Raw genomic sequence first — 12,111 nt, 5'->3', positions numbered from 1 at the left:
TGCGCGGCGGGCGGGCGGCAGCGCGGCAGTGGACGAGCCCTCAGAGAAATCAGTGTGCCACTTAGGCCCTGGACCAACAAGCCAAGCAAGCAGCCCCTGAGAAAGTGACGCCACTCTTACTTTCCTCGGGGAGCGTCTCGTCGCGGTGCCGGCCGTGGCAGTGCCGTGGCTCTGCAGGTCCTGGTGTGCCAGGATGACGATGACGGCCGCGGGTCGCCTCCAGGACGCCGTCGTTCCCATGGAAATGGCATACAGCAGCGCCGAGTGACTTGAATCGGCTTTGGATTTCATTTACCGCATTTCCATTCATTGACGAGAAAGTGCAGTGCGTGGTGCAGGCTGCAGGCCAGTGGGCCAGACAACGCGGTGCGGTGCACTGTGCGGTGCGGCTGCGGGGGCATTGGCCCTTGCGACACCCGAGTCGTACAGAGTGGCGGCCGACCGGCATCGGGACGGCTTCGGAGCGGCTCGGGTCGGGCGCCGAACCCGCAGTGGAGGGGGAGCGAGGTTGGCGCTCTCGCCGCTCGGGCCGCGTGGCGCTGGCGGCGCGCGAGGCGCGTGCTGCCACCTAGCGGCGGAGCGCCGAACTCGGTGCAGGCCGCCGCCGCCGCCGTCGCTACTGCCGCCACACTGCCGCCACGCGACGTAACAACATTTTACGTATTCTGTGACGCCCGGCCCGGCTCGCGCGCCGCTTAGCTCCTCCCTGCTCAAAATTGATTTTAGAGGCGAGACCTTGGGACATTTCCTGAAAGCGCTGTCTCTATGCGACGTGAGGCTCGCGGGTACACTGTACAGTGCCTGCGGCGGCCTCGCGCCTGGCGACGGCCTTATGGGACGTGTCACAAGCACTGCGTCAGCGCCCGCGTGGCGGCCGGAGCAGTGTGTCTGCTCAAGTTTGATCGAACTTGGCGTCCCAACGAATCTGACTTGAATGATTTTTGAAGGTCCTTTGGGACTCGTGGGCTTTGGGGCCCCGTCCAGGCCCCGTCCAGGCCCCGTCCAGGGCGCGCACGTTTTGGCGAATCTCGTGGAGGCAGTCAAGTGGCAAGTGGACCGGGCGCGGAAGTGAGCGAAGGGCGGCAGGGCGACGGCAGGGCGGCAGGACGGCGAAGGACAAGGCCGTCGGCGACATGGCGTGGGCCAGGCCTCAGGCCAGGCCTTGCCGCTACGACGTCACCGTGCTGCGCGAAATAGACGCCCCAAGGACTTCCCGTGTGGGCCACAGTGGGCCCCCTTCCCCTGACGGCCCCCAATTGGTGCCCATCGATTTTTGGGAGCCTCGGCTCGGGTCCACCTTGAGGGTGTGTCGGGCAGGCGGGAGCACCGAACGTCCGGGAAGTTTGTTGCTCTAGCTGTGGTTGTCGCGGTGCTGGCGTGGCGTGCCATGGCGTGCCGCGCCGCGCGCAGCCAGACGGAGGCAAGTTCAAGGTTAGGCGTGGCGCGTGGGGCCCGGTGGGGCCGTGGGGAGGGGGCAGCGCGCCCAGGGGGCCCCGGCGCGGCCTTGCGGCCCGAGCGGCAGCCGAGCGGCCGCCGAAGCCGCCCGAAGCGCGCGTCGTCTGCTTGCGCGGGAGAGAGAGCCGGCTCTGCCCCGGCCGGCCCTGCCCCCCCGCCGCGCCGGCATCGGGCATCGCCGCTGGGCCGGCAGTCGTGGGGAATGCAGCGCGGCGAACGCACGTCCGCCCGCTACAGCCCGTACCGAGTCTACCGAGTCGAGCCCTGACTGTCGTGCGCTAAATGTGAGCCGGTCTCAGTGGCTATGCCGTACCAGCCCGCTTCGCTGTCCCTACATCACCTGCGGAAGAGCGAATTTCTCCTGGATACCAAATTGGATACCAAACGGACGACATTCTGATCTGCGCCTACTTTGGATTACCATCAGTGTGTGATCAGTGCAACAGTGTGCAATCCGAGGTGTCAAGCCTCGACTAGTGTGTGAATCTATTCATCTGTGAAGTGTGATAGCCAAGCCCACTCTTCAGTGCCATACCAAAATCACGTCTAGTGAAATAACGTTAGTGAAAGTGACTGCCTGTGATATTCGCCCATTTGGATTACCTTGGAATACAATGGGGGACGAGTTACCAATCCTCAAAGGCATCCTCAACGGGGTCGTCAACTACCACAATGCACGTAGGTATCTCTAGGGAGTCTCGACGTCGCCCTCGCCTTGCGCGCGGGCGACTTAGTCTAAATCCTCTCGAAAGAAACTCTGCGGTTCCATGGGTTTCGCGGTTCGGGGGACTTGGCGCGGTGACCGTGGCCGTCGCGGGCCGCGACGCGGATGCCGCGGACGCCGGGTCGTTGACCGTGTGCGCGGGGCCGAGGGCGTCGCCCGCGTCGCGCGCCCGCACAACTGTTGCGCGGGTTGCGCGCCGTGCTCAGGCACTTCGCGGCCTGCTCGACGCGGACCGCGCGGGTCAGGGAGGTCGCCGTCGTCCGCGCGTCCGCGCGTCCGCGCCGGGTTCACCACTCCAGTTGAACTTTCTAAAGAGCGAGAGTGAGAGAGGTGGAGGGGGCGGGGCGCTGCCCGCGTTGCTCGCCGCGTCCATGGCTGCGGCCGGTGCGCTCTCTCTTCCCTTCCCTCTCTCTTCCCTCTCGCTCTCGCTTTCAAGTCGGGGCGATGACTCCTGGCCGCTCGACGTGCAGCTGCCGCCTGGCCTCCGCCGCGCCGCCGGGACGAGGGTTGGCTTTTTATATCGCCTTCTACTTCTTCTTTTAATCCGAAAGTGAAATTGGCGTGGCTGACGGTCGCCGCGTCGCCGCGCCTCGGCCGCTTGGCCCTGACTTGCGGTCTGCCTGATAAGCCGCGACACACTCGCCTTCCTCTTCCTGTTGTCTCGCCAGGCAATAGCCGATAGGGCTCCGAGAACGGCGCGCAGCACGCACTGCGACCCGGTCAACGGGGAGCAGAGACAAGGTGGTGTCTGAGCCGCGAGCTCGTTAGAACTCGACGGGGTCCTTGTCCGCGACCAGCGCGACCAGGTGTCGGCGCGCACGTGCCCGGCGTCGCCCTCTTTCCCGAGCCTCCCCTACCGCCTCGCCACTCCCCTCGACCGTTGCGGCCCGGCGTGCCGGCGTGCCCGGCCGGCCGTTGGAGGGAAGGGAGTCCCAAGGACGCTGGTGCTTTGTGATGGTAATGGCGTCTGGGGCCTTGGCCTGCCCTGCCCGCCTGCACCGGCCGAGCTGCGCCGCCGCGCCGCCTCCCCGGTGCCCTCATGCACTGGGTATAATTGGTCGTCTGGTCCGTCCGGCCTGCACCTGGCGAGACGCGAGACCTGAGACGCGCGCGTGTGCCCGGAAGTCAGTCACCCCGGCCGGGGCAGGCCGGCGGCGCAGGCCGCACAGAGCAGGCCGGCGGAAGCAGACGGGGCGTGGCCGGCGTGGCGGAGGGGCACTTGTGCGTCCTCGGCGAGGACCCCACCCCGCGCCCCTCGCGCCCCTCGGTCTGACGAGCAGTTTCCTCAGTCTGCAGCTCTCGTTATGTGCGGTACTGTACTGGACCGTCTTGCGCTGCGTCGCTGCGCCGCTGCGCCCGGTGCATCCTGGGGCCCGGTCTGGCCGAGTGGCCGCCGTGCTTGCCGCCGTGGCCGGGGACTGACCTACTTTCCCGGCCGGCCGGCGTCGCCCGGCCAGGCCACTGCCAGGCCCCAGGCTGCTCGTCTTGTGCCCCGGGCGGTGTGGCGGTCCGTCCGGGGACCGGGGCGGTGCCGACAGAACCCTCGTATACAAGTCGCCCCCAAAGAATGGGATAAAAAGAATCCCCAGGTGTCTAGGCTGATTTACGCGCGGATTGACCTGGTTATGCATTGGCGCGCACCGGCCGCGTCGTCGGCCACCTTTGCGGCAGTCTGACAGTGTACTCATGTGTCGCGTCTCTTGTTTGTTGCAGCCGTGAGATTCGGGCGGGTGCCAAAGCGGGAGAAGGCGCGCATCCTGGCCGCCATGCAGCAGAGCTCCAACTCGCGGTCCGCCGAGAAGGCCGTGGCCGCCGAGCTGGAGGACGAGTCCGCCCTGTTCAGCACGGTGGTGCGCGCCCACCTCGACACGTGTGACTTCACCCGCGAGAAGGTGGAGCCCATGCTGGCCCGCGCCCGCGAGCAGCCCTCCTACACCGCCTGCCCGCCCACCCTGGTGAGTAGTACTGGCCCGGGTTCAACGCTCAGCCGTTTTAACAGTGCGGGTTCGTCGCCCCGGTAGGCGCGCCGCGCGCCCGCTAGAGGAATAGAGGGTTAGGTCATCTCTGGTTTGGGACACGCCTCGCGGCCCGGCGCTGCCAAGTCCGAGCCGCCGCCTTGGGCCCGGCGCCAAGCGCCAAACGGTCGCGCCTGTACAGTCGGCCGAAGCCATTGCGCGGGTGCAGCGTTAGTCACGGACCGCTTTCGAGGAAAGCCTGCGAGGAGCCAGCGAGGCGAGGCAGCGATAAGCCGACAGGATTTCCTAGCCGCTTTGCGCTTTTCGCGGCTAAGTTGACTCGCGTGAAGCCAAGCCTCCGCGCGGAAACGCCGAAGGACGCAGTCTCATCTCTCTGCCTGCCCCGCCGTCGCTTCCGGGGCGTAACTGGAAAGCCGAGCGGCTAACGGCAGTCGGTGCGTCGCAAGGTCGAATCAAACACCTTTCTCCGCGGCGAGGCTGCGCGCCTCACTCGCGGTCTCTCTCGCACTCGTGGGGCGGCCCGCAGCCGCGCGAGAGAGAGGGGACGACAGAACGGTCGTTCAGCATCAGCCAGGCATCAGCCGGCTGCGGGGTAAAAATAGACGTTCATGTCGCCAAGTAAGCGCGGCGTTTAGGTCGGGCAAGACTTGCCCTGACCTTCGGGATGCCTTCGGGACGCCTTCGGGACGCCTTCGGGACGCCTTCGGGTCGGATGCTCATTCACTTTCGTTGGCCGGTAGGCCGGCCTGATGGTCTCGATCCGGTTCGGCAGGGCAAGGCAGGGCCCTGGCCGGCGGGGCAGGCGAGTCACTTTCTTCGACTGACCGAGGCTTTCTTGTTGTTGTTGCAGACGTGCCCGCTGAACCCCAACCCGGTGCCGCTGTCCGGCCAGCAAGAGCTGCTGCAGGACTTCAGCAAGCGCTTCTCCCCCGCCATCCGCGGCGTCGTCGAGTTCGCCAAGAAGCTGCCCGGCTTCCTCCACCTGGCGCAGGACGACCAGGTCACCCTGCTCAAGGCGGGCGTGTTCGAGGTGCTGCTGGTGCGCCTGGCGTGCCTGTTCGACGGCCAGACCAACTCCATGGTCTGCCTCAACGGGCAGGTGCTCAAGCGCGAGAGCGTGCACAACTCGAGCAACGCGCGCTTCCTCATGGACTCCATGTTCGACTTCGCCGAGCGGCTCAACGCGCTGCGGCTCTCGGACGCGGAGATCGCCCTGTTCTGCTCCATCGTGGTGGTCGCCCCCGACCGGCCAGGCCTGCGCAACACCGAGCTGGTCGAGAGGATGCACAACAAGCTCAAGCAGGCCCTGCAGGTGGTCGTCAGTCAGAACCACCCGGGCCAGAACCACATCGTGCACGACTTGATGAAGAAGGTGCCCGACCTGCGCACCCTCAACACCCTGCACTCTGAGAAGCTGCTCGCCTTCAAGATGACCGAGCAGCAGCAGCAGCTCAACGCCCACCACCACCACAGCATCCACAACGGCAGCAGCAGCAGTAGCAGCAGCAGTAGCAGCTCCAGCACCAACATGTGGGGCACCATGATGTGCGGCGAGGTGGACGACAGCAGCAAGTCGCCCGCCGGCTCGTCGTCGTGGTCCTCCGCGTCCGACGTGACCATGGACGAGGTGGTCAAGAGCCCGCTCGGCTCCGTGTCCAGCTCCGAGTCGGTGTGCTCCGGCGAGGTGGCCTCGCTGACGGACAGCCCGTACTCCAACGCCCACCACGGCCACCACCACCAGTCCAGCCACGCGTCCTCGGCGCCGCTGCTGGCCGCCACCCTGGCCGGCACGCTGGCAGTGTGTCCGCACCGCCACCGCGCCAACTCGGGCTCCACGTCCGGCGACGACGACAACCAGCACCACGCCATGTCGCTGTCCGCCGCGCTCGGCCACGGCCGGCCCATCGCCCACCACCGGTTCCCCAGGAAGCTGGACTCGCCCAGCGACTCGGGCATCGAGTCCGGCACCGAGAAGCTGGACAAGCTGGGCGCGCACTCGGCGCCCACGTCCGTCTGCTCGTCGCCGCGGTCGTCGCTCGAGGACAAGGACGAGCACTCGCACCCCAGCCACGTGGAGGACATGCCCGTGCTCAAGCGGGTGCTGCAGGCGCCGCCGCTCTGCGACACCAACTCCCTCATGGACGAGGCCTACAAGCCGCACAAGAAGTTCCGCGCGCTGCGCCACAAGGACTCGGCCGAGGCCGAGCCCATGGTGGTCGCCTCGCCCGCGCGCTCACCCGCGGCCGTGCACGTGTCCGCCGCCGCGGCCCCGCCCGCGTCGCAGGCCAGCCTCACGTCCTCGCTGTCCAGCACGCACTCCACGCTGGCCAGGAGTCTGATGGAGGGGCCCCGCATGACTGCAGAGCAGCTCAAGCGCACCGACATCATCCACAACTACATCATGGCGGGCCACACGGACACCTACCACCACTACATTCCCCCCGCGCCCCACGCGCAGCAGCAGCGGTGGCCCGCCTCGGCCTCCGCCTCCTCGGGAGTCATCACCTCGGCGGCCTCGGCGGCCTCGCCCGCGTCGCCCTTCGCGTACGCGTCGCCGCTCGCCCCCAACTCGACGAGCAGCCCCTCACCACCCCCCACGCAGCCCGGCGCCGAGCTGTCCAGGATATACCTGAGCAGGAGTCCCGCCTGCTCGCCGTCCTCCACCGGGCACGCCGCGCACGGAGCGCACGGCCACCTCGGCAGCCCGCACGCCGCGCACCCGCCCAAGCTGGTGGAGCTGCAGGTGGGCCTCGCCGCCAACTCGCAGCCGCTCAACCTTTCAAAGAAGTCACCATCCCCCTCCCCCCGGCCCCTCTCGGCGCCACAACCCACCCCCCACAAAGTGGTGTCGTTAGAAGCCTAGGGCGTGCGGCGTCGTTACCGCCAAGTGTGAATAGTACAAAGTACAGTGGTACAAACAGTCGCTTCATGTCGCGGGTCGCGGATTGGATGCCTGTGCGCCCCACTCGGGGCGTCCATATCACTCTCTTCGAAGGTGCCACTTTTAAACTGTATTAAGAACCAAATAATTTATTATTTCTTAATTCTACGTGTGTTTTAAGTCTATGTATAGTGTTGCTGTGTTGCGAGGTGGGCCCTCAGCCTGGCCTCGTCCAGCATCAATCCTAAATAATATTCATTATATGTGATATAATTCAATGTAGGAATTGCATTTTTTTTATTTGTGTAAAGTTTGTTGAGTCTATTGTACATCTTTTTTTTTCGAATTTGTAAAGAAAATTCATTTAATGTTAATTTTTCTTCTCCTTCTGTACATGCATATAAGAAAGGTGTTAGATTAAAACCAACCTCAACGATCGTATGAGGAAAATTGAGACTGAGGGAAGTCAACGGCACCCGGAAATGATTGAAAAAAAAAATGTCGTGGTTGCTGTATCGTATGTACTTGTAGCTTTAGGCGTCTGTATCAGTGTCTAGTTGTTAGTCATCACCCCAAACACCGCTCCAATATTTAATCTATTCAATTGTCTAAACTCCGACGGCCGTGACTTCCTACGTATCCTGAGTCACTTTGAGCCTGCGAGCTCACGCGTGCCTCTGTAATTGTTGTTGTTTTATATAAAATAATATTAGATGCAATGCGTATTTACTAGTACGTTTGACTCGGTCGGCAATCCCATCATTTAGTAGAGAGGCTAAATAATTTTTGTTTCATTGTCTTTTCTAAGAAAAGTAACTGACATGAAATTTTAAACTCCCTTTCTTACCCTACCATAGTAGTCTTAACCATTTTTGTCTTTCTCAAGAAAAGCAGGAATTATTATAAAGTAAGCAAATTTTTTCGCATTTATAAAATATATTATTTATTGCAATATCTGTTGACCAAACAATTGCTTGTTTATAATTATTATTAGTGTAATAATTTGGAGAGTAGCCTTCACTACACAGGTCGAAACGCCGTACCAGACCGGCCTTGCACATGCATATGCATGCAACGCCGGCATGGCATTGTTTGGTCAACAGATCGAGAGTCCCCAGTGAAGGCAGCCTAGCCTCTAGTGTGGGCCGGTAGTTGGGCCTGCCCTACAGGCTGTGTGTGTCACAAGTAAAAGCGATGTGAGTGTGCTTGTAAAAATGTTTTGTAAGCTTGGGAGTGAGGAGTCGTCAGAATAAACCTGATGAAATACAAAAAGAAACTTTATCTCTTGTCTTTTACAAACATACCCTTCACCATTTAAAAAAAAAAAAAAAAAACTCGATTGAAAAGAGGAATTGATATCGCGAGCATTACAGTACCAAGAACAAAAGAAAAGAAAACAAAAAAATACGAGTATAAAGCAAACCTGAGATTTACGCGCAGTGAGGAAAAAATGCAGATCACTCGGTGCTGAGTGAGAGAAACAACGTACACCCTCAAAAACACGATCGCGGCTCGCGTGAAGTAGGCAAGAGAAGGTGAACGAACATTCTGCAATGCACCGCCGGTCACCAAAGACCAATGCCTCCACACCTTGAGTGAGACAAAGTTCAGAAACGGCGGGAGTTGAACGCCGGTCCTCGGCGTCCCGAGTCGGCGCCGCAGTCACACCAAGTCAGACATAAAGTTGGTCAGCTAATTGGCCGCTAGACCACGGATGTCGCACGCCGCATGGCGCAACGCCTGGGTCCTCGACGGCGTCCTCGACAATGATGCACTCGCGGGCCGCGGCATGCCGTCAGACGGGGATGGCCAAAGCCGCCAAAGCGCGCAAGGTGTAGGCACGTGGCCGCCGTCTAGAAGGATCGGCATGGTCCTGTACGGCCACCGCGGGGCACCGGGCCTTGCAGGCCGATTTGGCGGGGCGGGCGGACGGGCCGCGCTGGCCGGACACGTGATGTTTGGCCTTGCACCGTATTTCGGCCAGACAACGTCACCATGCCGCACTTGCATAAGCCGCAGTGGAAGAGGTGGTGCCAGCGGCCGTGGCGGCACCGCGCGGCACCGCGAGGCACGGCGGGCCCTCGCCGCGCCAACTACACGACGGTCAAGAGCAAGGTCACCCCTATCCCGGTCTGTACGACGGCCACCCAGCCCAGCCAGGCCCGCCAGGCCGATCAGGCGACGCCGGCGTGGCTTGGCCGGCTTGGGCGCGCAGCGTGCGGCAGCGAGCGAGCACACCGGTAACGCCATGGCCACGCCACAGCCTGGCCCTCGGCCTGGCCCACGCGGGTCAAACCCCTGCGTGCAGGTTGCCGCCACACAGCAACGCACCACCACGCCACGCAAAACACATTTTAAAACGTTTTCAAATGAGTGCGGAGAGCTAGAGGTTTGCACGCCCAGGGTCGGGTGCAGACGCCTCCGCACTGTTAGTCTCGTACAGCCCCTTGGGTTAGCCAGTCGGCCCGAAGATCGATTCCAAACGATTTCTTGCTTTTTCGACCAGCTTCCTCCCACTGCGACTGCAGCCCGAGCTGAGGAGGCAGGGCGACCATGTCCAAAGTAATCGCTGGCTTGCACGAACTCGCACGTGGCGGCCGAGTCTCTGGCGTGCTCTAGCGCCGCCGGCTGGCCGCGGCCGCTGGTACGTCGGGACCCCTAATCCGCCTCAAGCCGCGCCTTTATCACCGCATTTTGCAACCGACGACGCGACATTTCGTGGGCCGCTGGGCCGCACCTCGCGGGGCCGAGCCAGCCAGGCTGCCGGCGACAGAGCGCGTCCTTGGGCGCGGCGCGGGCGGAGCGCAGCCGTCACCGACCGGTGGATGCAGCCCAAATTCTAGACGCGTTTTGAGCTCCAGAGTCGCTAAACAGGACTCGAACCGAACGTGTGACCCCACCAATGGACTCAGTAAAGAGTTGTGGGTGAGCAAGCTTACACTGGCCATTCTCCCTATCGGTTGCCAAGCGGCCGCTTGCTCCAAGGTCTGCGGGGGAAGCCCCGGGCAGCCCAGGGAACCGCGACAAGGGCATAAAGGGATATATTCTCATTTTCTTTTGTGTGTCGAGAGAGGGAGGAGGGGGTTGATTTAGTTCGGCCCGGAAAAATAAATCAGGTCGGTGGTATTAGAGCGTGGGTGCCCATGGCAGCCTAGGGCAGCCTATGGCAGCCCATGGCAGCCTATGGCAGCCTATGGCAGCCCATGGCAGCATAGGGCAGCCTACGGCAGCCCATGGCGGGGGGCTGCACTATAGTTGACGCAGGCCGGCCATGCATTGTGGTCGCAGTGATAACGGTCGTAAAGAGCGGCCAAGCGGAGTCGTCGCAAGTCCTTAAATAGAAAAAAAAGTGAAAAAAAAATTTCAGAATTTTAAGAAAAGGCACAAAATCGAATAAAAGCAGTGGTGCTGCCCGGGTGGAAGGATCTGCAGTCTAAACAGCACTTCTTCACTTGCGTTTTACTGAACTTAACTTTGTGTTTAAAGTAACTGTGAATTATAAAAAAAGTGGAAGAAAAGCCGAGATTTTTCTGTGTTTAAACTATTCTGTAACCGTAAATTTCTACAAAAAGACTATAGAATTTTGTACAAAAAGTGTAGTAAAACTGCAGAAAAAGTACCAGTTTTTTCGCCCAACTACAGTTTTGACTACAGTTTATACCAATTTCACACTGCAGTGAAATCATAGTTACACCTACAGAATTCACTTAAAGGAAGAATAAAATTAAAGTGTAGTATTAAAAATACGTGTTAAAAATGAATTTGAACGTTCAATTTTCCTACTTCTGTCAGATTCTACTGCCCCCTTCGACCTTCCATGGTCAGCTTCCTTATTGTCTGATGATGAAATCAGATTTTCTGCGGGGAATCGAACCTCGCACCTTTTGGTTGCGGATCAAGTGCCTTACCCACTGGTCTACGCCGCCTGCCTGGGAAGGTGATCCACCCAACGTGACCACATAATAAGGCCTGGTGCCGGTGGCATTAGCAGGGAAACTCAGTTAAAACTGCAGTTTTTCTTCAGATTCTCTGCACTCTCTAATCTCGACACTATCATGCAGTCTAACTGTCTCAGAACTAATCATTAACTGCACTTACTTCTGTACTTCATATCTATTGTAGTGACTATAATTTAAACTAAGTCAAAACTGAAATCCTTCTGCAGAGGCGCTCTGTAGTAAGGCTGAAGACCAGGAGAACAATTTATTATTAGTTTAAAGTCTGTGACAAATGCACATGAATTGAGGTTCTCAACTCTAATACTTTTGCAGTTACTTTTGAATCCATAGTACTGTTCCAATACTGCAGTTTTTCCACTGAGTTCAAACTACACTTGAACTGCAGATCCTTCCACCCGGGTGCCACTGCACCGTTTTTCCACTGCAGTTGCGTCCGCCAAAGCCGACAACCAAGTGGCATTCTGGGAAGGGCGGCGCCCCGTGAAGGGAAAGTAGCGCACGGGCCGACACACACACACTCACACACGTGTATTGCGTGGCACCCTCTTTCAACCCTCTCGCCACGCACGCCCACATTCTACGTTCCGTTAGGCAACAGCGACAGCCACCCCCGCGAAGGAGGTCACCACTTTCCACTTCGGTCCCAATCCGCGCCGAAATGCAGCAATGCAGCCCGGCCAGGGGTCAGCTGCGGAGCGAAACACGCCCCTACCTCCTCTCGGAAACGACAACTGGGATTTGAACAACCGGTTGAAAGAGACATGGCACGTAGATTTTCAGCGTGAATTTGGCAGTGTACTTTAACGCAACGACTGCAGCCATTGCGGCACCCACAACGGGTGCCGCGAGAAAGCGGGGCGAGACAGTGAGGCTACCAACCCACCCAAAAATAAAGACATTGGGTGGTGTCGAACCCCAGCCCGCACAGTGGGCCAGGCCAGATGACCTGTGGAAGCGGCCAAAACTCTAGACGCTTTTCGAGGTCGAGTCGCTAAATGGGACTCGAACCGGCCGCGCGATGCCACCAATGGATTGCCCTGTGAATGAGCAATCCATTGGTGGGGTCACACGTTCGGTTCGAGTCTCATTTAGCGACTCTGGAACTCAAAACCCGTC

At 60.1% G+C, this 12,111-nt stretch overlaps 1 protein-coding gene across 3 annotated transcripts in view; it reads left to right on the top strand.

Moving 5' to 3' along the window:
* The window catches only part of LOC117651550 (nuclear hormone receptor E75-like), a 30,905-nt gene extending 22,588 nt beyond the window's left edge, over positions 1–8,317 (top strand). For 2 of the 3 annotated variants that reach the window (XM_034395648.1, XM_034395650.1), the window contains 2 exons: positions 3,893–4,134; positions 5,006–8,317. In XM_034395648.1, the coding sequence (XP_034251539.1) occupies positions 3,893–4,134; positions 5,006–7,018 (2,255 nt within the window). In that variant the 3' untranslated portion in view covers positions 7,019–8,317. Of the gene's footprint in view, positions 1–1,627; positions 2,134–3,892; positions 4,135–5,005 lie in introns of those variants that run through there. The other variant, XM_034395649.1, reaches the window with a different exon arrangement.
* Positions 8,318–12,111: the final 3,794 nt, after the last annotated feature.

This window comes from Thrips palmi, unplaced genomic scaffold, assembly GCF_012932325.1.
Source record: "Thrips palmi isolate BJ-2018 unplaced genomic scaffold, TpBJ-2018v1 HiC_scaffold_6, whole genome shotgun sequence".
NCBI classification, from domain to species: Eukaryota; Metazoa; Arthropoda; class Insecta; order Thysanoptera; family Thripidae; genus Thrips; species Thrips palmi.
This window is presented reverse-complemented; position numbering and strand designations above follow the sequence as displayed.